The following is a 25574-nucleotide window of genomic DNA, read 5'->3' as shown; positions in this document are numbered from 1 at the left end:
TAACAAAGACAATCAGGCCGGAATGGTGGGAAATTACCAGGTCAGAAACAGATGGGTATTTAGGCATTTCCTAAATGCAGTCAGATTGGGGTTTAGCCTGAGGGTGAGGGGCAGGGAGTTCCAGAGGGTGGGGCCTTTATACGATAAAGGACACACAAACTCACACAATCCACCATCCAAGCAGAAAAAGTCCATTATAAAGGTTTCACAAGCTACAGATAAACCATCTCTGGCAATAGGGTACCTAAACTGGTAGACCAGGCTCTTTAAGGTATTTTCTTTTTCAAATCCAACTGTTTAACATGGAGGATTTTAAAAGCATACAGGAAAGAAACCCCTTAACGCCTGGCAAAGGCTCAAAGGCTGGCATTTGTTCAGACTAAAATTTCAGTAGGTCAGTTCTGGATTATGATTTCTATTAACAATACGTTTATTGCATTAAAGTCGCAAACATTTCTTTAGGCAGTCCTAAAACACATGGTTGAGAGGGAAAATGAAAGTAGGGCACAACCCAAGATATTTACTAAGAGCTGTTCAGTGGACTCCGGGTCTTTTTGCTCTCCAAAGGAGATTGAGATGTGCTCTGTAACGAAATGTTTGCTATTCATCCGCAAAGATCGCTCACCTGCTGGTACTGGGAGTATTTTACAGGGTCCTTCTCAAACACCTCATACGTCTGAGACTCCAGGTTATCCATCAGAGGCTGCAAGGTAGAAAACCAAACGTAAACAAGGTGGCTAGGGCATGAAGGATTACGTTGAAGAGTCTTGAAAGAGACCCTAAGGAAGTAGTCACTAACTACTTTCCCCATACATTTTCTTTCTCCGTCTTGCAGACGTGGCTTTCTGTAGGCTCTCAAGCAGCGATCTCACATGGAGGTGATTAAAAGTACTGCCCCCCAAAAACTTGATAACCATTGAATCCACCAACAGCTCAAAGGAGCCGGTCTGAGTGGTGCCATTAGTCCTCTGCTTCCAATCAATCCATCTTGCTGGCACAGAGCTGTATTCTATTTTAACGTAAAATTCCCACACAAGAGCCTAACACAGTTTCACATCACTTCCCTCCCAGCAGTGCTATCGTCTCACCTGGAGGGGGGATTGCAAGTAATCCTCATATCCCTTGGCAAACATCTCATAGGCATTGGGTGGCGGCCTGTTCTGACTTAGGTATTCCAGGTACTGCAGGTAGCAACAGAAATCCTTTTCGGAGTGGTGGTTGGTGCCGGTGATGATAAACTGCACCTCTAGCTGCGATAGAAACACATAGGGGTTTTGGAAGCATCCACAATCCAAGTCCAATCTCTCCCTCAGTCACTGGTACTTATTAAGAAAAGTGAGGAATCTAAACCCAACCCCCGTCACAACAGAATCTGACCCAAAGCAGCACCAAGGAGCAGCCCCAAGAGTGACACATTTTTAGGACCACAACTTTAAGCTACCGGACCAAGGTGGAAACCACAGATTACCTTGAGAAGCCGAAAAATGAGCCGCTGGTGGCTCTTGGCCAGCACAGGGAAGCCCTTCTTATTAGTCAGGAAGATGCTGGTGGGTAAAATGGCAGCTTTGATGGGTTCCCCAAGCCAGCGGTCAATGACATGATCCGAGGGGAGGTCAGCACCCACCTCGATGGCTGCAGAGGAAAGCAGATTAGTTAACCCTGTCTTGGATACTTCAAGGCACATTGATGACAGAGGTCAAGGAGCAACCATGCGATAAAGGCGGGACACTACACATTAACTGCGTTAGTGCACGATTCCTCACTTATAGAATAGATACAGCAGACACAATACAAGCTACACACACGATATAGCAGAGAAGACAACGGATCAAGCCTTACTCTTATACATAACCGGTGCAGATCAGGCAGGGGTATGGGCAAGAGTACTCAGAACAGCAGACAGAATAGCGTAGGCAGAACAAGCCCTCCAAAACAAGGAGTACAACATGAACAGCAGTACTGAAAACCTCTCCACACAGAACATTTATAGCAAATACAACCAGTTTCCTTTAAAACCAGAGTTTTACAGGAGAGGTAATATGACACTCACCAAGGGCAATACGCTTGTTGTAGTCACAGAGTGTACGGAAGTTGTGCCACCTTTGGGAAAAAGAAGATGTAAGAGGAGGGAAAAATGTGAGTATCATCTGCCAGCTTTATACTGCAAATTGTTTAGAAGGTGATACAACACCTGATCCAAAGGCTTTAAGTCTGGAAGCACGGATCAGAAATGTATAATTGACTTGGTTGTCAAAGTTTATTAAGTTTGCTAATAGTAACGCACAAGTTACTACTTGTGAAACGATATATCTGTAAGAGACATTAGTTAGTATTAGATTCCTTACCTTAGAATATCCCCAGGCGTCAGACTGGATCCGGAAATTTTTGCGTAGCAGTACCCTTGCGCGTCGGTAGGCGTCGTCTGCGGCTCCGCGTCCGTCGTCGGCGTCGTGATGACGTCGTCGGAGTACTTAGACGCCGCCTCCGCGTGCTGACGTCAGTTCTTAGACACAGCTTTTCCGTGCCAGAAACGCAGAGCCATGTTAAAAACCAACACTGGTGCCATTGAAACTAGGGCCCTGAAAGGGGATAACCCTAACCATAGATATCGGTTAGCAGAACGGGGAGGATGGGTGGGTCTGTAAGGAATCTAATACTAACTAATGTCTCTTACAGATATATCGTTACACAAGTAGTAACTTGTGCATCTGAAAGAGACACGTTAGTATTAGATTCCTTACCTTAGAATAGATACCCCAGCAATACCAACCCCGGTGGTGGGTCTGCGAACCAATAATCACACCAGAAAGTCCTGGAGGACGGAACGGCCAAAGAAGCCATCCCTCCGGACTTGGCTGTCCAGGCAGTAGTGTCTTGCAAACGTGTGCAGCGATGCCCACGTAGCTGCCTGACAGATGTCTTGTAAGGGCACTCCCCTGCCCAGGGCAGTGGTAGTCGCCGTGGCCCGGGTAGAATGAGCCCGCAATCCAGCAGGGGGCTCCTTTCTAGCCAAGGAGTAGCATGCCTGGATACACAAGATGATCCACCGGGAGATGGTCCTCTTGTGCACCGCTTTCCCCTTCTTAGCGCCCACGTAACCAACAAAGTGTTGGTCATCCACCCGGAACTGGCGTGTGCGATCTAAGTAAAATGAGAGCGCACGTTTTGGGTCCAGACGGTGGAGCCGCTCTTCCTCTTTAGAGGGATGCGGTGGCGGAAAGAAGGTAGGCAAGGTGATAGACTGCCCGATGTGGAAGGCCGTGACAACCTTGGGCAGGAAAGAAGGTTTGGTACGCAGCACCACTTTGACCGGATGGACAGAAAGGAAAGGTGGAGTACAAGAAAGAGCCTGGAGCTCACTCACTCTCCTGGCAGAGGTGATGGCAACCAGGCAAGCAGTCTTCAAAGTCAGAAGGCGAAGAGGACAGTTGTGAAGTGGCTCAAAGGGAGCGCACATCAGAAACGTAAGAACCATGTTCAAGTCCCACTGAGGCATCACAAACGGAACAGGAGGAAACGTGTGTGTGATGCCCTTAAGAAATCTATTTACAATAGGGGACTTGAACAAAGAAGGTTGATCAGGTAGCCTGAGAAAGGCTGAAAGGGCAGAAAGGTAGCCCTTGATAGTGCCCAGAGCAGAGCCCTGCTGGGCAAGAGAAAGAAGGAAGAGAAGAACCTCAGAGAGAAGGGCAGCAAGAGGATCCACAGCCTTTGCTGTGCACCATGCCACAAATCTGTTCCACCTGCAGGTGTATACCGACTTTGTGGAGGGACGCCTGGCTGCCAGAATGACGTTACAGACTTCAGGAGGCAAGTCAAATGGCTTCAACTGTCGCCGCTCAATCTCCAAGCATGGAGGTGGAGACTGGACAGGTTCGGGTGGAGGACCGTCCCCTGCTGCTGCGACAGAAGGTCCTCCTGAAGAGGCAGACGAACCGGGGTATCGACTGACATACTGAGTAGCTCTGGATACCAGTACCTTCGTGCCCAGTGCGGAGCCACAAGGATGACTTGGGCCCGGTCGCGCTTGATCTTCTTCAGCACTCTGGGCAGAAGTGGTATAGGCGGAAAGGCGTACAACAGACCGCAACTCCACTCGCGACGAAAAGCGTCTCCGAGCGAGTGCCGCCTTGGAAATTCCAACGCGCAGAACAGATGACTTTGCGCGTTCTCTTCGGTGGCGAATAGATCTAACCAAGGCTCTCCCCATTGCTGAAAGAGGCCTTGCGCCACGTACAAGTTCAGACGCCATTCGTGATCCATCATGCACCGACGGCTGAGCTCGTCCGCCCTGGCGTTCAGAGAACCTGCCAGGTGTTGAGCCACCAGGGTCACGCCCTGGCGTTCCAGCCATTGCCAAAGGCGCAGAGCCTCCTGGCATAGGGTCCACGACCCCATCCCGCCCGGTTTGTTGCAGTACCACATGGCGGTGGTGTTGTCCGTGAACACCTGCACTACACTCCCCCGGACAGAGGGGAGGAATGCCTTCAGTGCTAGACGAATCGCCCGTAACTCCAACAGGTTGATGTGGAGCCGGGCCTCCGCCGGAGACCAGAGCCCTCTGATCTCCGCCTCTCCCATGTGGCCTCCCCAGCCCTGGAGGGACGCGTCCGTCACAACTACGTGCTCCGGTTGGGGAAGGGAGAGGGATCTGCCGCTGACCCAATCGCGGTCCGTGAGCCACCACTGCAGCTGTCTCGCAGTGCCCTCCGAGATCAGGACGTGGTCGGACAGGTTGCCCTGATGCTGGGCCCACTGAAACTTCAGGTCCCACTGCAGAGCCCGCATCCGCCACCTGGCGTGATGCACCAGAAGGATGCAGGAGGCCATCAGCCCCAGAAGCCGCAGGGTCAACCTGACCGAGACCCGTGATAACGGCTGAAAGATGGGTATCAGAGCCTGAATATCCCGGAACCGCTGTTCGGGTGGATAAACCCGAAACTGCGCCGAGTCCAGAACTGCTCCGATGAAGAGGAGCTTCTGAGAGGGGCACAGGTGTGACTTTGGCACATTGATGGAGAACAGCTGGTGCAGGAGATCTGCCGTAGTCTGAAGGTGGCTGACGACTGTCTGGGGCGAGCCCGCCTTCAACAACCAGTCGTCGAGGTAGGGGAAGACTGAAACCCCTAACCTGCGCAGATGAGCTGCGACCTCCGCCAACACCTTTGTGAACACCCGTGGGGCGCTGGTAAGGCCGAAGGGGAGCACGGTAAACTGAAAGTGCTCGTGGCCAACCGTGAACCGCAGGTAGCGCCGGTGGGCCGGCAGGACGGGGATGTGGAAATAAGCGTCCTGCAAGTCCAACGCTACCATCCAGTCTCCTGGGTCCAGGGCAGCTAAGGCCTGAGCCAGTGTCAGCATCTTGAACTTCTCCTTCCGGAGGATGCCGTTGACGTTCCGTAGATCCAAGATAGGGCGGAGGCCCCCCTTGCCCTTCTTGGGTACCAGAAAGTAGTGGGAGTAGCAACCACACCCTACTTCTGGCCCAGGAACGCGCTCGATGGCCCCCTTGGCCAAGAGGGCCGTTACTTCCTCCTGCAGAAGTCGCAAGTGATCCCCCGATACACGGTGGTTCTGCGGTGGCATGGCTGGAGGAGTCGCCTCGAAGGGGAGGGAGTAGCCCCTTCGGACGATCTGCAGTACCCACCTGTCCGAAGTGACAGTGCGCCAGTGGAGGTGGTGATGGCGAACCCTGCCCCCTACTGGCGTCACATGGGCCTGAAAGCACGGACTAGGAGGGTTTTGAGGCGGATGCTGCGGGGGAAGGTGTGGACTGACCTCGCCGTTGACCCCTTCTGCCCGGACGGCGGTTCCCACGGCCGCCACCGCAATGGGTATTGCCCTGCGGAGCGTGGCTAGCAGCACGTGTGGGTGCACCCATTCCGTGGCCACGAAAGGAGTGAAAAGCAGCCGATTGCTGGCGCGGGGCCGAGAGGCCCAAGGACTTGGCCGTAGCCCTGGAGTCCTTAAAGCGCTCGAGCGCATGGTCTGCTTTGTCGCCAAAGAGGCGACGGCTATCGAACGGCATGTCCATGAGTGTGTTCTGGACATCTGCCGAAAAGTTGGCGGACCTCAGCCAGGTGTGGCGTCTGACCGCCACCGTCGTTGCCATCGCTCTACCTAGCGAGTCGGTGGTATCCAGCCCACACCGGATGGAATACTTGGCTGCATCCCGGCCCTCCACAAGGGCTTGGCCGAGTTTGGCCCGCACCTCCAACGGACACTCTGGCAGCACTTCCGCGACCGTATCCCACAGAGAGTGGGTGTAACGGCCCAAGAGGCACGCGGTGTTAGAAGACCGCAGGCCCAGACTAAGGGATGAGAAGATCTTTTTACCATACTGCTCATACCTCTTGGATTCCCTGTTCGGCGGAGCCGACAGGAACGCGGTCTGGGAATTAGAGGCCTGGATAACCAGGCTCTCGGGGGTAGGGTGGGTGGACAGAAAACATGGGTCGCCCGGGGCTGGGCGGTGGCGTCTGGCCACGTTCCTATCTACGGGCGAACCCGTAGCGGGCTTGGACCAAGTGCCCAGAAGAACGTCGGTCAAGGCCTCATTAAAAGGCAGCAGAGGCTCGGCCGAGCTTGACTGCGGTTTAAGGACCTCAGTGAGGAGGTTAGTCCTCACGGCCGCGACGGGGAGCTCAAGGCCCAAGGCCTTGGCAGCCCTCATCAACACCACACTATATGTTGTCCCCTCCTCCGAAGCCACGGTAGGAGGGGAGACAAAACTAGTGTCTGGAGAGGTGTCCAGACCACTGGCCTCCCCAAGGTCTCCTGCCCAGTCCTCCTGAGACTGACACTCCCTGGTCAGAGGGTCCTCAGACCCCTCCCAGTCCTCTTCATCACCCATCTCCTGAAACTCAGGGTTCTCAACTAATGGGGCCTGTTCATAAAAGTGAAACTCACCAAACGACGTCTGGAGCGGCGCCCATCGGGGCCGTCCCGACGTCTGAACAGGAACGGAGGTGGAACCGGGGACAGCGCCGCCGGAGGCGACACCCGAGGGTCCGACGCCGGGGAGGTCGTAAGGTCCACCGGCGACGAACCAGATCCCGAAGGAGGGCTAGCGGCGTCCCGCGGCGCCGGGGCCGCTGAACCCTGCGGCGTCGGGAGAGTGGGGCCTAGCGGCGCCGGGCCCGAAGGCGCAGGCGGCGTCGGGGCCGGAGCCCCCGACCCGCTAGAGGCCCCAGACGGGTCCGCTGGGCCCTAAGGCGCCGCGGAGCCCGTCGGAGGAGAGAGGTTCCTCATGGCCATGAGGAAGCACTCGATCTCCTCCTGCGTCGCGTTTAGCCCAGGAACCGGAGGGTGTGGAGCTGTACGCGGCACCCGCGACTCCGACGGAGCCGCGTGGGTGGTGTCACCTGAACCCCCCGGCCGCATCGCGCGAGTGTCGGGGGAGTCCGAAGAGCGATGACACCGCTTGGACTTCTTGTGCCTCTTACCTGACGACGACTTCGACCCGGAGGAGTGCGGCCTACTCTCGGAGCGGTGGTGGCTCCGAGCCCGCGACCTGTCCCTCGACCTCCCATGGGACCGGGACCTCTCGCGGCGCGGGACAGACTGCCGGAGTTCGAGTCGCCTGCGGGACCGCTCCCGCCTGGCTTTCGAAGAGAGGGCCCGGCAGTCAGAGCAGGCCTTGTCGTCGTGGTCGACGCCGAGACAAGATAAACACATGCGGTGAGGATCCGTGACCGACATCAGGCGGTCGAAATCATCACAGTGCTTAAAGCCGGGCATCCCTACGTCTCCGTTCTGAGTCGAAAGACTTCGAGAAACAATCAAAAGTGATCAAAAAAAGTTAGTCAAAAAATGACTAGGGTTACTGCTTTTTCCAGATCTGCGCTTGCTGGCGCGGAAAAAAGAAGAACTAACGTCCGCACGCGGAGGCGGCGTCTAAGTACTCCGACGACGTCATCACGGCGCCGACGACGGATGCAGAGCCGCAGACGACGCCTACCGACGCGCAAGGGTACTGCTACGCAAAAATTTCAGTATCCAGTCTTACGCCTGGGGATATTCTAAGGTAAGGAATCTAATACTAACGTGTCTCTTTCAGATAAGATTTTTGCATAACTTACAAACAGCAAACTTGTGGTAGTAACCTCTAGGAAAACTAGGTTGCCTTTTAATGCTGTGAAAGTGGGTAGCCCTGTGAAAGCAGACCGTGAAGAAATAGAAAAGCAAAAGAAAGATTCAACAATCAATCTCCTATACAACCTGCTGAGTGGACTACAACCCATGTAGGAGAGCCATTCGACATCCTTTCCCATATCAACTTCCAGGTGCCTGCCGTCCACGGTATAGTGAAAACTAGTGACAAGGACCTCAGCGCCTCCTCTTTCTAGAGAGTACAGCCTTCTCCATGCAGTGGACAATTGTCTCCCCAGACTTCTCAGGTTCAGTCAGAATGGGTTCGCTGAACCATGGGATCCTCCTCTTTTTGAAGCTTAGTATTCCCTGTGCAAAGACAGTCTAGGGCCTCCTCCCCCAGGAGCCTTGCCTCCCTAGGCGAAGACGACAATAATCTGCACCCCTCTTAACATTCTCCTCTCACAGATGGACCCCCCCCCCACCCCCCCATCCTGTAAGAGTGAAGCCTAACAGTGTGTACCCTGGTGGGAGTCTATGATCCTTTACTCTCTTGTAAAAGAAAAAAGGAATACCTACAGAATCGCCCCCGACCACCATTGCGAGACCTATACGCTATGTGGGAGGGTCCGCCTGCATGCCCCATAAAAGCTTGGCCTACCCTATTTTGAGAGTATAGGCTTGTTTCCCTAACCTGCACCCCATCGGAGTGTAGCTTCTCTTATGAGAGGATGTGCCTGTGTTAATCCCAACCTCCCATTCTCCAGAAGGCTTGCTTTCCTCATTTGTGCACCCAAGTAGCCCGTCTCTAGTGGACTACCAATTCATCATCATTAAGAGATTAGCACACCCACCCTGCACTCCTCCTCAAACAATTGTTCGCCCTAAACTTCGGACACAGAGCACTAATGTAGGAAAGTAGGATCTGCTATCATGGTCATGCCCATTGTTTGCTTGTGTCATTATGTTTTGCTTACTAGTCCGACTGGGATCCCGCTAATCAGGACACCAGTCTCTGAGTCTTCTCAAAATTGAACATGGTGAGTACTTCTGTACATTCCAGATTGGCTACTGGTGTATCCTTGCAAGTACCTAGTATATGGTACTAAGGTACCCAGGGCATATAGGTACACTATGTGTCTCCCATGGGCTGAAGCATGTATTAAGCCACCCACGAGAGACCACTCAAATTTGACTACAGGCCTGCCATTGCATCCTGTGTAAACTGGTGCTAGCACCACTTACGACAGATATAGGTTTCCTTATATCTGCGGTCACTGCACTTAAAACCTATAAGTCACCCATAAGGCAGGCCTTTCAATCCTGAAGGCAGGGTGCTTGATTAGAAGTGTGAAGGTGCCCCTGCATGAGCAGGACACCCCTACAACATTTGGAGTCCATTCTCCCAGGTTGTAAGTGCATCAGCCATTAAGATACATAGAGTGGCCATGTGTCATTATGTGATGGCTATCTCTAAACCGCTGTAGCGAACTCTGTTGTGTTTGGTATCAAACATGTTGGAATAATACCACCAGACTGTAAACGGTGTGGGAGCTCTGATTCCATGCACTGTAAAGGAGGTCCCCAGTGCTCCCGGTTTAAGTCTTCTAGACCTGGACAGCAAACTACGGCTGCTGCCGACCAGAGACACAATTCTGCCCTACTGCTACGAAGCTCAGCTAGAGCAGGGGAAGGCAGAACAATAGGTTTCCAGTCACAGAGAGGTGCGAAACCCCACCAGACAGGACTTAATGTATTGGGACAGGGTGGGGACAATTGCCAGCGCCACTAGACTACTTTGAAGGGCACATTTGGTGCACTCCTTGCATTCTTCAGTTAAAACCAGTCTAGGGAGCTATTGGCTCTTGCTCAAAACTGGACAAAGGACATGGGAGTATCCTCCCCACTGTCCAGCCCCTCCTTTGGGAGGGTCCCCTGAATTGTTCCAACCCTTTCCTTAGGGCACTTAAGGACTTACCTCTGGGTGGGTCGCTAGATTCGTTGTGGGACAAGATTCAGATCCGAAATCACTTCAGCTTCAACCGTCTGGGCACTTTGGGAACAGAGACTGCAATTGGGAAGACTCCTGCTTCTCCTGTTCTAATCGTCCTGCAAGTCTGCTGCAACATCTGTGCCTGTGCTCATCCAAGATACCTGAAGGTACCTCCCTTGGAGTGAAGGAGTCTCTCCCCTGCTTCTGCAGGCACCTCAACAAAGCTGGCCGGTCTACTGATCCTGGGCTCTCACGGATTCGGAAAGGCTCAGCAACACACGTGGCGGTCCTGCAACTCTCTCGAGGCCTGCACAGTCTTCTCACCAAGTTTAAGGCCAGTATCCCTCGCCGGAACTACTGGAACAGAAGCCCTGTGCACAGCACGGATTTGCCGTTGCCAAGGCTTGTAGACTCTCTCCTCCAGATATCTTCGGGCTCCAAGAAGCTTCAGTCTCAAGCATCTCCTACAGCCAAGATCTTCTCCTGCACCGCATCCTTCGCACTGTTGGCATTCATCCTTTGATGAGCTGCTCGAGGTTCTCCTGTGCCTCTGGCCTGTGGGTCCTCCTGAGGGTCTTCTTTCGCTCCAGTGGGCTCCCCTGCTTCCTCAGGGCCTTCTCTGACTTTCCTACTCATGGTGAGTCACTTGGACAATGCTGGTCCCAACACTGCACCCTTTTCTACACCTACGTTGGTTGCTGTTTCCAAGGCTTTTTGGTGCCCCTGCCGGACACAAACCCCTTGGCTCTTGACATCAACGTGGGACAGCTCGTGAACGGCTCCTGGTCTTCTATAGAGTCACCTGGTCCTCACAGCTGCAATTTCAAGGGCACGGTCAACTCTCCTGTATCTCCGACATCGCCGGGCATTCGTCTTCCAGGCCTCCTGGTCACTCCTGAGTGGCATAGACTGTCTCCTCTGCTTGCAGGTACCTCTAATCTTGAATCCACCGGACACTTTCACCTTCGCCAGCAGCATCTTTTCTGAAGTCCTCCATTGTGGTCTACAGCGGTTTTCGACGTCACTTCGCACCTATGAATCCGGCTTCCCTGGTGTAGGTATCCACGGGTTTGGTGACTCTCCAACCTTCAATCTTCCAATGGGTTTCTACAGGGTCCACTGGTAAGTGTTCTTTTTCTTTAAAACTGCAACATTGATTTACCTATTGACTTACTTTGAGCATGCAGTCATTCTTCCACTCTGCACATTAACTCCGTGGGGTTCCTAGATACACACTTTGGGTGGTTCCTTGTATCCCCGGCTATTCTACGTCTTCTGGGTCCATTCTAGACTTAGGTCGTGGTTGGCATTCTATTATATCGGTATATGATTTGGTCTCCCCCGGGGACCTATGTGTATTTGAGCTACTTATGAGTTCCATGTTAAAAGTATTTGTGTGTATCGTGTTTATATCTCAGGGTAGAAGCTAGTGCAATGTGTTAGTGTTTAAATACATATTTTTATAACTACACTATGTTCTTTTCCACTTAACATATATCATAAAATTAAGTACTGGTAAAAAGCTGCTTTACACTCCGTCTGGACTAAGCCGGAAGTCTGCTCTCCACAGCTACCACTTAGAGAGTTTCCTACGGTGGTCTAAGACCACTAAAAATCACCATAAGGGTTGTCTGGATTAGTGCAGGATGCTGTACTTACATAAGTTAGCACTATATACTAAGCCAGCATCCTACAACTACTTTTAGGGCACATGTAAATAATTTCCTTTTAGCCCTCAAAAAGTAGCATTAATACAGATAAAAATAACCCGCCCTCTTCAAACAGGTGTGATAACAGGAAGGCTGGAAAAGGGCAGGAGAGCACTCAGCTCTGGTAAATGCACTCACCACATCCACGTAATCTCTTCACTCTTACTGTCTTGATCAAGGCCAAGCACTTGCTCATTCTCAATGAGGTCATCTCGCAGGTCCTCTGCCGAGATTAGGGGCACACGCATCCAGAACTGAAGGAAAAAGGGAGGTTATGTGTGAGGGTAAACGTACCATGATACAGATACATCAAAAATGCTGTAAGCGACTACACTGAACGATCCAATAGCAACCAACATGCTGCCACAAAGAAACATCTACCCATACCCTTGATACTAGAACACTGCACAACTTTACGGAGGCATCTTAACCGTACTGCACACCCTGCTAATACAGCAATACATCTCTTTGGAACTAACACATTGTTTCCCAGCAACCACACCAATCCACTCAACAGTAGAGAAGAACCTCTACTAGACTCTACCCCTCTGCTACTGTGGCATAAACATCTCAAATAATACTTGCATACTATCTACTTCCTTTCCCTGAAAAACCAGCAGGCCTCACCTGCCCTACTACATACCATGGATGAGTGGTGGCCTCCATGAATGTGGTTGATGAGAATCCGAGCCAGATTGCTGTTGTTGCCTTGAGTGATGGAGATCAGAAAAGCAGGAAGCCCGAGGTAGGCAGAGAAGTTCAGTTCCTGAATCAAGGCCTGGAAGAAGGAAAGAGAGGAGAGGCTTCTGAGGAAAGGTTCAGCTATAATCAGAGCAATAGACATTCCAGTCATGTGGCATACAAGCAGCAGAGGAGTCAAGTTTCCACATTCACTCAATCAAGATACTGAAGGCGAAACCAATGAAGAAAGGATGGAGAGAGCAGGAGACGACCACACGCAGCTGCCACATAATCATGATTATAGTTATTTAAAGTGATGGCATTAGATGGGTTCTCAATAAACAGAGCTCTGGGAATTTTTATTTGCTCAGTAATTGCAGATGGCCTGTTGGCAAGGTAAAACCAGAATGGAAGGGCAATTAAATATGCATTTACCAGCTTCCAGACAGAGCTCACCCACATGAACTGGAAACCTGACTTAAGTAGGAAAACAAACAAGCATTGGAAATGCAATAGGGCTCGCATTAGGAAAGTTTGAGCTATTGGTCTTATAAATGATTTTTTTTTATTTATGTGTTATATTTTAAAATAGCTAAATTAATAGCTTTGTCATTTACAATGCCAATAGTTATAACTTTTGCAAATGTGACACCTATAGCATTTGTAATGCAACATGTTTTGTATTTACGTGACTTAGATGTATTGATATTACAAATAACAATGGCTTAATTTTTTAAAATATTTAATACTTAAATAATTTATTTAATTTGTAATGGCAATAGCTTAAACTTTTGTAAATAACTTTTGTGAAGATTATGTTCAGTGTTTTTTATTGTGACGAAAATCCAAGAACAGAAGTGAAATATTAACATCTTTTTGTGATTTGTAATAAAGCGTGAAAGCTTCAAAACAGCTTTAAACATTGAAAGAACATATTTGAACCAGTGATGCAGTGGTTGCGCTGAGTCATGCTGTGGTGGTGCTGAGTGGTGTGTGCATCGGTGGAGCTGGGTGGTGGTTGCATCGGTGGAGCTGGGTGGTGGGTGCATCGGTGGAGCTGGGTGGTGGGTGCATCGGTGGAGCTGTGCGGTGGGTGCATCGGTGGAGCTGTGCGGTGGGTGCATCGGTGGAGCTGTGCGGTGGGGGCATCGGTGGAGCTGTGCGGTGGGGGCATCGGTGGAGCTGTGCGGTGGGGGCATCGGTGGAGCTGTGCGGTGGGGGCATCGGTGGAGCTGTGCGGTGGGGGCATCGGTGGAGCTGTGCGGTGGGGGCATCGGTGGAGCTGTGCGGTGGGGGCATCGGTGGAGCTGTGCGGTGGGTGCATCGGTGGAGCTGGGTGGTGGGTGCATCGGTGGAGCTGTGTGGTGGGTGCATCGGTGGAGCTGTGTGGTGGGTGCCTTGGTGGAGCTGTGTGGTGGTTGCATCGGTGGAGCTGGGTGGTGGGTGCATCGGTGGAGCTGTGTCGGTGGAGCTGGGTGGTGGGTGCATCAGTGGAGCTGTGTTGGTGGAGCTGTGTGGTGGTTGCATCAGTGGAGCTGTGTGGTGGGTGCATCGGTGGAGCTGTGGTGGTGGAGCTTTGTGGTGGTTGCATCGGTGGAGCTGGGTGCATCGGTGGAGCTGTGTCGGTGGAGCTGGGTGGTGGTTGCATCGGTGGAGCTGGGTGGTGGTTGCATCGGTGGAGCTGGGTGGCGGGTGCATCGGTGGAGCTGGGTGGCGGGTGCATCGGTGGAGCTGGGTGGTGGGTGCATCGGTGGATCTGTGTCGGTGGAGCTGGGTGGTGGGTGCCTTGGTGGAGCTGTGTGGTGGGTGCCTTGGTGGAGCTGTATGGTGGGTGCCTCGGTGGAGCTGTGTGGTGGGTGCATCGGTGGAACTGTGTGGTGGGTGCAACGGTGGAGCTGTGTCCCCCCCCCCCCCCCCCCATCACAGGAGGATCCCCACCCTCCCGTCTCGGTTTCCCCCCGTTCTAGGCACAGCTCTGTCTCCCCGGTATCAGTATGTGCAAAAAGGTATGCCTAAAGAGGGCTCCAAATATCTTTAGGGCCGTGAAGATGGTGGCATAAGCTCAGCATATGTATGCAGCTGTTCCTGGCAGTGTGTAAGGTCATTAAGCAAATCTTTAAATTTAGGGGCGCGGACGCGCCCCCAGCGACGAGCCGTATGCCGCTTTCACATCAGGAGGACCAGGGAGGCGAACAGTCTTATCTTGGTGGGAAGTTGTTCCGTATAGCCTGAAAGCGTGGTTAGGGGATTATCTGGCACCTGCATTTCAACTATGTCAGACAGCGCCAGCGGCACCTCCCTCCAATATTCCCTAACAGTCGGGCAACCCCAGGCTAAGTGACCGAAATCAGCATCCCCAGCCCCGCATCTATCACAGTGAGCAGTATCTCGTAAACAAAGCCGGTGAAACCGGGCAGGCGTATAGTATAGTCGATGAAGGTATCTATAATGTATCAGACGTAATCGGCTGCTGGCGGAGATGACCCCCTATTTGAAGGCAGCAATAGACCCACTGTACCTCCGTGATGGGGGTGCCCAGCTCCTCCTCCCACTTCCCCCTTAGCTGGAGCAGGGCCCCTCTCCCAGTGCCTCTGAGTTGAGCGGTCCAATCGCGATACCAAGTGCTCTGGGGGAGTTTGTTGCAGAGGAATCATGATAGCAGGTTCTAACGGGAAGTCCTGTGTCAGAGAGCGCACGTCTTGCCTAAGACTCATATAGTAAAAACACTCCAAAGGGGTGGGGGGGGGGACCAAAATACTCCTCACTAGTTTTAAACTTCCCGTTGTGATAACTAACCCCACGTGAGACAGGACAGGTTCTGCATCATGCATCTGCACCCTCCCTCCGCAGTGACTGGAATATCTTGCGTCCCCTGCAAAGGCACTAGCTGCGATTGAGTAAGGGCATTTAACTGTATGCGTGAGGTCGTGTCTGGCGCTAGTCGTGCATTGAACAGTGGTAACCGCGAAGTGCCTAGGTACTGTAGGCGTGCTAAAATATGCTGTACACTGTGTGGGTGTCATGTATCCATCTTCGATTGCCAGGTGGGGCATGTACGGGGGAGAGTGGAGCCAATATGCCGCTATGTGGGCCTGAGTGCAGACGAAATACAAGTCCACATCCGGGACCTCGAATCCTCCATCCGCAAAGGGCCTAGTCAGGATTTCCCACACCAGTCTGGGCTGTTTCCCTCCCCATGCTAGTTTAATTAGTTGTGTCTTGACGCAGTAAAGTATCGACTGAGAGCATAGGGGATGTTAGTAACTAAGTAAAGGAGTTTGGGTAGGAGTATCATCTTGATCAATGACGCCATGGAAAGAGGCATCGAAATTCACCCAGCTATCTTATCCGTGATGATATCCAGTGTGCGGCCGTAGTTGTAGCGCGTCAACTCCCCCAGGCTTCTAGAAATCCTAATTTCGAGATAAGTAACTGTGTCACCGCACCATTTCAACGGAAAGTCAGGCAGGAATTTCCCCGTGGAGTCTGTAAGAGGGAAAATGTGAGATTTCTCCCAATTTACATTTACTCCTGATAACTGGCCAAATAGGATGAGCAACCGAAGGCTGACCGCAGGATCTCGCAGGTAGAGTGTTAAATCGTCCGCATATAAGGAGATTAAAATTTGCCTCAGGGTAAATCAATGTATAATCTCGATATTGTGGTGGATTTTCGCAGCCAAGGGCTCGATAGCTATAGCGAAGAGCAGCGGCGACAAAGGGCATCCCTGTCGGGTGCCCAGTGTGATAGAGAAAGGCGCCGACTGAATATCATTCACCACCACTCTGGCTCGCACCCCTGAGTAGAGAAAGGTGATCCACTCCAGAATGGGGGATGGGAACCCCATGATTTGAAGGACGAAGGAGAGATAGTCCCACTCCAGGGAGTCGAACTCCTTAGTGGCATCGAGAAATATCGCAGCAGCGTTGATGTTCGGGTCTAAGTCATGAAGAAGTGTAAATAGCGTCCGTAAGTTGTGGGATGTGCCACGAGTGGGCAGAAATCCGGACTGATCCAGAAGCACCAATGCAGTCATAAGGGGACTAATATGATTAGCAATGAGATTGGCCAGGATTTTTTAAATCGACATTTATTAAAGAGAGAGGTCTATACGAGTTGCAAGATATAGGCAATTTACCAGGCTAAGGTATGGAAATAATACGGGCCTCACGCAGAGAGGGGGGTGGGGGGGGGGAAAGTATGCCACTCTCCTGAGCCTTGGTTTTATAAAATTCAGCTGCGAGGCCATACGGGCCAGGGGGCTTCCCAGACTGGAGCTGCATTATGGCTGTAATGATTTCATCGTCCTCGTGATGTCTCAAGAGGAATTCGCTCTGCTCATCCCTTAGCCAGGCTATTGCTGTATCCTCGAAGAAGGGGTAAAGTCCACTGGCTGTGCTGTATGAGTTTTATACAACCTTTTGTAAAACCCCCTAAAAGTCTCCACAATCTCAGTCGCATCAGTATGCATTTGCCAATCCTCCCCCCAATTTCCAATACCGTATTAGAGAAGCGTGAGGGCCGAACCAAGGCCGACAGCATCTTCCCGGGTCGATCTCTCTCTCCGTATTGCCGTGCCCTAAAATATTTTTCCCTGTGATGACATTCTCTCTCCGCCGTCTCTTGATATTCATCAAGAACGCTGCGTAGCTTAACCTGCAGTGCAGGAGTGGGATTCTGCAGCATTTCCGCCTCTATATGCACGAGCTCCCCTTCAAGTCGACGTAAGGTAGAACGTACATCCAACAAGACCCCACCACTCTTTGCAAAAGTCCGGATCGTCCGTGTTGGGCCCATAGCAGGACACAAGGGTGAAGGTCTGATTAGCTATCCTGCCCCAAAGAAGAGAGTACCGGCCCCGCCTATCCGTAATATTCCCCAGCGGGGTGTATGGAAGGGACTCTCACCAGTATACACGTGCCCCGAGGAGTAAGAGGAGAAACACGTATGACTTGCCCATTGAGTAGCAAATGTGGGGGGGGGGAACAGTGGGACTAAAACGCGTCTCTTGCAGCACAGCAGTGTATATTGTGCCTATCCAAGTAGGATAGAATATGCCTAAGTTTACAGGCTTCTCCCATCCCATGTACATTCCAGGTAAGAAAACGGTACACGGGGGGAGCTGAGTGTTCAACCATTGCGACACCTAGGATAACTCATTCTCCCTTAGTGAGTGAAGGCAACTCGATAAATACATTGCGATGGAAACCTGTCAAGAAAGTCAGTGGCCTGTGACATGCTACAATCTCTTACAATATATGCAGTTCCATACAACTCGTCCCCACCCTCCTCCCACATCAGCAGCCCAAACCTGCTGTGGCCCACATCCCTCCCTCCCTCCCCTCCCTCTTCCCTCAATTGCCAGCTCCCAACAAGGGAAAACATCTGAACCAGTACCGCAACTCGCGCAAAAAAACCCAAGTCATAGCAATAAGGGGTCACCTGTGAGGTGGAGTCCAGAGGGCGTCCAGGGGTCTTCCTCGCTAAAGCGAGGGTGCTCAGGTAGTCGTGTATATGGTCATCAAGAAATTCCAATGTATAGTAAGAACAGTGCCATATATATCTGTTCTGTAGGCGGCAACAGGGACAAAATATACCTTTCCATAGCATCTCAGGTTGGTAGCGGGGTGGAGGGACCTCCCAGTTATTACTAAAACGGGTCATCACTGCAAAGGCTACCACGACATCGTTCAGTAAACTAGTGCATACACAACAGGCCCCATCCCCTCTGTGAGGGGGGGGTTCTCCTCCCTCCCAAACCCCACCCCCCGATATAGAGAAGCCCCTCTCACCTACATCGACCAGGTCAGAACCACATGGCGTGTGGGCACAGCAGTGAGCAAAAGACAGCTAACTTCCGAAGTGCCACCACCAGCTGCAGGGCAATGGGGCGGTGATGCCCGCCCTGCCGCCGGCCCGGCAAGGTCTTCAGGAAGTCCTGTGCCAGCTGCGGAGTGTTAAAGAAATGTTGCTTGTGTTGATAAGTCACTTTCAATTTTGCGGGTAAGAGCATCGCGTATGGTATGTTCAGTTGCTGTAGTTTCTTTTTCACCGGTAGGAATTTCCTTCTCTGTTCCTGGACAGCCATGGTGAAATCGAGATGTCTATCCCCTCCTGGCGGAGCTGTCCTTTCTCCCTGGACAGGCGAAGAGCCACACCTCGGTCCTGGTAATTGAGCAGATGGGTGATTATTGGGCGAGGTGTAGCCCCAGGCACCGGGCGAGCCGTCAGCGATTGGTGAACCTTCTCTACCACCAACACTGGTGAGAAGGCCTCCCTTCCGAAGAGAGCAATGAGAAGACGCTCCACATAGTCTTCCATTCTCCCAGTCGAGGTCGATTCAGACACTCTTAAAATGCAGAGGTTGTTCCTCCAAGAACGGGACTAGAGGTCCATGTTTTTGGTCACAATTACCCGCAGGACCCTCTCCATTCCCAGCGTGCTGGACGTTGTTGTGGATGTGTCTTCTAGATCAGAGATGCGCCGCTCGGTCTCCGGCAGTTGCTCCTCATGTATGTCCACTCTATGCGATACGCCATCTAAACATGCAGACATGGAGTCCATCTTGGATTCAATAGAAGTCAAACTAGATTGCGTGGTCAACAGCAGGTCCCTCAGGTCAGCAGTCGAGGGTTCCTGAGTCTCCGCTTGTTCCTCCTCTGGGTCCACGTGCGATCGCGTTCCCTTCCTCGCCTCAAAATTAAGCTTCGGTTGGCGGCCATCTAACTTCCCCATGGTAGCAATCAGTACAGGGCTGCTCACAACAGCGGCCCACCACTGTCAGCGCAGTGCCCAGGCCTAGTAACGGGAAGGAGCTCCTCCGCTCCACAACTCGCTCCCTTCATGTTCAGAGCTCCCTCAGCAAAGGGCCCACCTCAGGATGTCCACTGGAAAATAAGCCGGAGACGCCACACTCTGTACTTCAATATGGGCAAGGGAGGGTCCAAGATTAGTCCTCAAAAATATCTGTAGGGCCCTTCTCTCCTGGCCAGTTCCTACACGTATCAACAGCCTACAGGCGCTCCAGCCATACTTCCATGTGGCTCCCCAGGCCAGGGGGCACCTCCTCTCAGAGCGCTCACTCAGGAAACCACAAGGCCTGGCAATGTCAATGCATCCCCTGCTCCTTCAACTGTCCTCGAAATTACAGATTTGTACTGGCGGCCGTCTCCAAGGTGGTGGTGGGGGGTGGGGTCTATTTTTTCCACCAACTGCGCGTTTAAGTCTGCAGCCTTTGTTTCACCTTGAAGGAGCTGCTGAATAACTTCCACCAAATATCCGTGCAATGTCAGTATTTACAGGACTTCAGCACAGCATGGACCCCACCAGCTACTCAAGCAGGCCAGGGATATAGGGTCAGACCGGTCATCCAGCCACTTTCCTCAAAGACAGTCACAACTCGGGCATCACCTCAGGAGCTCTACTTGAAATGCCGCAGCAGAGGGCCCCTCAGCGCAACCCAGCTCGCACCACCTCCACTGCGCACTCACAGGCCCAGCAAACACGGAGGAGGCTCTGCCCGCCCGCGGGTCTCCGTCAGAGCCTCCTCACCTCTCTTCGGGACGGGGCCTCCGCAGCTTCTCGCGGCACCCTGTAGCCTCGCCGCGTCTTACCCCAACTGCACCGCCGACGATCCGGCCCGCAGAGCCGCAGCGAGCACCGGACTCAGCAGGCACCGGACTCAGCAGGCACCAGATCCCGCAGGCGGAGGCCGCTCACTCCCGCTCCGTCCGATCCGTGGCAACAGGCACTCGCTGTCAGCCCCACACTTCAGGCCAAGTCGAATTCAGGGGAAGGCAACCGAGCACCCCACAGCAGACATGCCAACCCTCCCGATTCAGTCGTAAGACTACCGATTTGAAGGCTAGTCTCCCGCCTCCCGATTCCTAAAAGCAAAAACCCGATTCCTCTGGGGTTTCAGCTGACAGGGCTCGGTATTGTGTAAAGTGCTAATTCTTCCAGCAAAGAGTGGCGATGCAGGGGCTCTCGAAGGTGTGAAAAATCAACAAAGCGTCATTAACAAAGGAATCGTCTTTTAATGACCTGTGAAGTACGGGGGAGGGACTGTTTCAGCCCGGGCTGCCACAGGGGGGTTGGGGGGGGGGGGGGGGGGGGGGGTGCATGCACTGCCAACAACCTGCCAGGCCAGTGCCCAACACTTGTATCACCCTCTCTGCCTGCCATTATTCTCCATGCTTCTGAAAGGTAAGAAAAAAAACGTGCATTTGCGCTTCAAATGTCCGAGCCTACAGCAGCACACAAGCCCATACATGCCAGTAACCCGATTCAAAGCCCCATTCTCCCGTTTTTTTTTTTTTTTTTAAATCTCCAACGTTGCTCTCCTGAAATGTTGGCATGTATGGCCCACAGTGCTCCGGCCCTAGATCCAGGCCGCACTCGCAGCTCCTCAGAAAATCCCTCCGGTGCCGAATCAGGCCGCAGGAGCGTGGCCGCCTCACCTCTCAGTCTGTCAGCACCAGTCAGGGGCGATCCTGGTCAGCTATCCCGCTACCACTGGGGGATCCGCGACACATCCAGTTACCACTGGCGAAACACAGCGAGCTCCGTGGATGTGCGTCCTACTCCGCCAGCAAATATTTCAGCGCCGCCATGTTAGCTTCTGACCGCCCAGCAGGCCAGCAGCACCAATCGTCCCCGTACAGGCAGGTACCAGCAATTTTTCCACTGTTAAATCTTCATGTAGATTACAGCTGCATCAAGGATGTCTTTCAGTCGTTCACAAACTCCGGATGACCAGGATAAAAGGCAGATTTTTCCCCCGAGCGGCAAGAGCCTCACAGCAATGCGGCCATCTTGCTTGGTGCCCTCTAGCACCCCCCTCAATAATTTATTTTAAATTACATTTTAACTTGGCATCTGTGTATGTACATATTGAATTAATTTATTACCTTTTCTTAACAATCTTTGTATTCCCGAAACTTAAGCTGGAACAGCATCCTGGTCATGGGTGTAACCAAGCTTTCGCCTGTTTTTATGTACTTTCATGATCTTATTGAATAATGATAGAATAAAGTTTTGACTGACTGGCTTAAGGTATGACTGACTACATGTTCACTATAGCCAATGTACGTTTATTATATGAAAAGACTACGCTTCTCTCTCAATGATTATTTTTCGTACAAGGAAACAAAATATGTAATGAATTAATCACTCAACGAGACACCATTATCTGCCTGTTTTTTTTATTGCATTCACTTTTCACTACATACACAGATGCCATTTTCATACTCTATTCCTACTCAACCATAAGGGCAGTACTAATGGCACAATGCACAAGCGAAGGGGGAAAAGGATATAAATTAAGAACAAAGTGCCCTACCGGAGTCAATTTGAAATATGGCTTGTCTGTATACAACTTCCTAGAATCAGCCCTGTGGGATAAAGTGTCCATGTTTCAACCCTAGTGGTACTTAACAGCAGTGAGATGTAGCTGTTCTCCAAACTTAGGAATAGCCGCAAGGCACACGGCCATCAAAGTGATTATTTTTAAGATACTAAATGGTGTTGACTCCAAATCTTCAAAACAATCCTTTTCAGCAAGGAACCTCTTATTGTGTTTCCAAATATTTTCCAAAAGAGACGTTGTTCTTTGACATGTTTATCTAACATGACACAGTGTACTTGACATATCCCAAATGAATTTTGGGCTAAGCAGGTCCTTCATTGAGGAAATGTACTCTAAATAAAAACACACATAACGTTCACCAATCAGTCCTCATACAAGAGCAACAGGCACAGTCAATAGAAAAACACTACTATACACCGACCCAAGTTCCAGTGCGTGATCTCCACACTCAGTGCAAACAGATTAAATATACTCACTTACTGCTTGACAAATAGCATTAGGCAATGAATGAAAACCTTGGCATGTGTAGTTAAAAAGGATACGCCATGACTCACGGGATGGGCGCACCTGGCTATAATTCCGTAACTAGAACACTTGACCAGTGCTCTTGGATTCCTATTGCTTGATCATGGTCTGCGTTTCTCTGGAAATTAAACTCATCTTGTGGCGCTTTTGTCTCGATGACAAAAACTGAACAAGGCTTGTTACGCACAATACATCTTTCTGGCACTTCGCATGGTTTTAAACAATGGAATTATTCACATCACTGAATAGTCTCTTGGTGATCATGTCAGGTACTTATGATCATCGGCTTGCTGCACATGGATGATGCGTTAAGTTGGTTAGGAATGATGTAACTGCAGGGGTTGCCGGAAAAGGATATTGAATCAGTTTGCACTGAGTGTGGAGATAACGCACTGGAACTTCGGGTCGGTGTATGTAGTAGTAGATTTCTACTGATTAAGCCTGTTGCTCTTGGTTGTATTTTGACTGACTGGTGGACGTTGTGTTTTTATTTACAGTATCCCTTCTGAACACCCTGCTTGGTCAAATGCATAGGGGATATGTCCAGTACTCTGGGTCATGTTGGATAAACATATCAATAAACAAAGTCTCTTTTGGAAAAATTTTGAAAACAATAAGAAACAAGGAGGTTGCTTGCCGAAAAGTATTGTTTTGAAGATTTGGATTCTACACTTGTCAATTTAATTTCATTAAAATAATCTATTTTGGAGTAATAAATGATTAATGCTTTACATTGCGCCTTCGGCCTGGTCACCCCCACGCTCCTGTGCCTGCTGCCGCAGCCCCAGCCTCCCGAGGGCCGCCGAGCCCACACCAGCTTTTCCCGCCGCCCCAGCCTCCCGAGGGCCGCCGAGCCCACACCAGCGTTTCCCGCCGCCCCAGCCCGTGCCCCGCCCCCCCGACAGCCGATTGGCTCGCGCTCCCGCCTCCCCGCAGACCCTCCCGACCGGCTCCCTTCTTATGACGTCCCCAGAGCGACCGCGCAGCGGACGCGCGCAGCGGGAGCACCGACTGAGCGCCGAAGGTGCGCCAAAGGTAAGCCCGTCTACGCCCGTCCGCGCCTGGCCCGCGCCCAGCGCCAGGACCCCTGGCCCCCGCAGACCCCAGCCCACCCGCCGGACGTACGACGCCGCCACCCTCAACGCACTCAACGCCGGCCGAACCCCTGGATGCTACCGAGCCACCCCGAGACGCACCCACGGACCCTTCATCTGCCAGTCCTGCACCCGGACCTGCACTGCACCAGCACCCACCAAGCCGAACTCCAGCAGCAGCCACCTGAAGTGCATCCTGCTCAACACCCGCTCCGTCCACAGACACGCCGTCGAGCTCTGGAACCTGCTCGACACCACAGCCCCAGACGTCGCCTTCCTCACGGAAACCTGGATGAACGCCTCCTCAGCGCCCGACATAGCCATCGCCATCCCGGACGGCTACAAGATCATCCGGAGAGACCGCGTCAACCAGACAGGAGGAGGCATCGCCATCATTCACAGGAACACCATCCGCATCACGACCAACACCGACGACACCATCGCACCCGCCGAACACCTGCACTTCCAGATCCACGTCAACCCCAAGACCACCCTCAGAGGCACCCTCATCTACAGACCCCCGGGACCACGCACACAATTCAGCGAGGACATCGCCGACTTCATCAGCCCGCTCGCCCTCCCCTCAGCCGACTACATCCTCCTCGGGGACCTCAACTTCCACCTGGAGAACAACGACGACCGCAACACCACCACCCTGCTGGAAAACCTCGCAAACCTGGGACTCAAGCAGCTGGTGACCACCCCCACCCACCTCGCCGGACACACACTCGACGCCGTCTTCTCATCCAGCAAAGACATCGCCTTCAGCCACGCCACAGGACTCCACTGGACGGACCACAGCTGCGTCCACTTCACCTTCAGAAGAACGACGACCCACCACCACCAGCAACAGGTTGCCCGAAGAAGCTGGAACAAGATCACAGCCGACCAGCTCGCCGCTTCCCTGAGTCAGCACCCTCCCGCCAGCTCAGCGAACCCCAGCCAGGCCGCCGACAACCTCACGAAGTGGATCAGCAACTGCGCGGACGAACTCGCCCCTCTGAGGACCCCGCCCAGCAGACCCGGCAGCAAGAAAGCCCCATGGTTCACCGACGAACTCAAGAGCTCCAAGAAGAACTGCCGAGCCCTCGAGAAAGTCTGGAGAAGGGAACCAACACCGGACAACATGACCACCCTCAAGCTTGCCACCCGGAAGCACCACCAACTGATCCGCGCCACCAAGAAAACTGCATTCAAGGACCGACTGGACAACAACGCACACAACTGCAAGGAACTCTTCAACATCGTGAAAGAGCTCTCCAACCCCAACGCCGGAAACAACGACATCACCCCATCGCAAGACCTCTGCAACTCCCTCGCCTCCTACTTCCACAACAAGATCGCGGACATACACAACAGCTTCAGCATTCAACCATCGCACACAACGACCGCAGCAACGCCGCCCACCACCATCCTCCGCGCCTGGACTCCGATCAGCACCGATGACACCGTCCGCATGATGAACTCCATCCACTCCGGATCTCCGACCGACCCCTGCCCTCACCACGTCTTCAACAAGGCCGACGCTGTCATCGCACCCCACCTGCGGGACATCGTCAACACCTCCTTCGACACCGCCACCTTCCCGGAGAGCTGGAAGCACGCCGAACTCAGCGCTCTACTAAAGAAACCAACAGCGGACCCCACCGAACTCAAGAACTACCGCCCCTTCTCGCTCCTCCCGTTTCCAGCCAAAGTCATCGAGAAGACCGTCAACAAACAGCTGGCCGCCTTCCTCGAGACAAATGGATCCCTCGACCCCTCACAGTCTGGCTTCCGAGCCAACCACAGCACCGAGACCGCCCTCATCGCTGCCACCGATGACATCCGAGCCCTGATGGACAACGGAGAAACAGCGGCCCTCATCCTCCTAGACCTCTCCGCGGCATTCGACACTGTCTGCCACCGCACCCTAGTGCAGCGCCTCAGCAACGTCGGAATTCAGGAGAAGGCACTGGAATGGATCGTCTCCTTCCTCGACGGAAGAACACAGAGAGTCCGTCTACCACCGTACAAGTCAGAGGCCACCGAAGTCATCTGCGGCGTCCCTCAAGGATCCTCGCTGAGCCCCACCCTCTTCAACATCTACATGAGCCCCCTCGCGCCCATCGCAC

General features: G+C 52.5%; 1 protein-coding gene across 1 annotated transcript in view; it reads right to left on the bottom strand.

Moving 5' to 3' along the window:
- The window catches only part of PRMT5 (protein arginine methyltransferase 5), a 143576-nt gene that overhangs the window by 10406 nt on the left and 107596 nt on the right, over positions 1-25574 (bottom strand). Inside the window, exons 4-9 of the mRNA XM_078644885.1 lie at positions 12437-12571; positions 11932-12047; positions 2051-2100; positions 1469-1632; positions 1089-1250; positions 626-703 (exon numbers count right to left, since the gene is read on the bottom strand). Of these exons, the coding sequence (XP_078501011.1) occupies positions 626-703; positions 1089-1250; positions 1469-1632; positions 2051-2100; positions 11932-12047; positions 12437-12571 (705 nt within the window). The remainder of the gene's footprint in view (positions 1-625; positions 704-1088; positions 1251-1468; positions 1633-2050; positions 2101-11931; positions 12048-12436; positions 12572-25574) is intronic.

The sequence above is a fragment of the Lissotriton helveticus genome, chromosome 5_1 (assembly GCF_964261635.1).
Source record: "Lissotriton helveticus chromosome 5_1, aLisHel1.1, whole genome shotgun sequence".
Lineage (NCBI taxonomy): Eukaryota > Metazoa > Chordata > Amphibia > Caudata > Salamandridae > Lissotriton > Lissotriton helveticus.
Note: the sequence above shows the minus strand (reverse complement) of the source record. Positions and strands in the feature narration are given on the sequence as shown.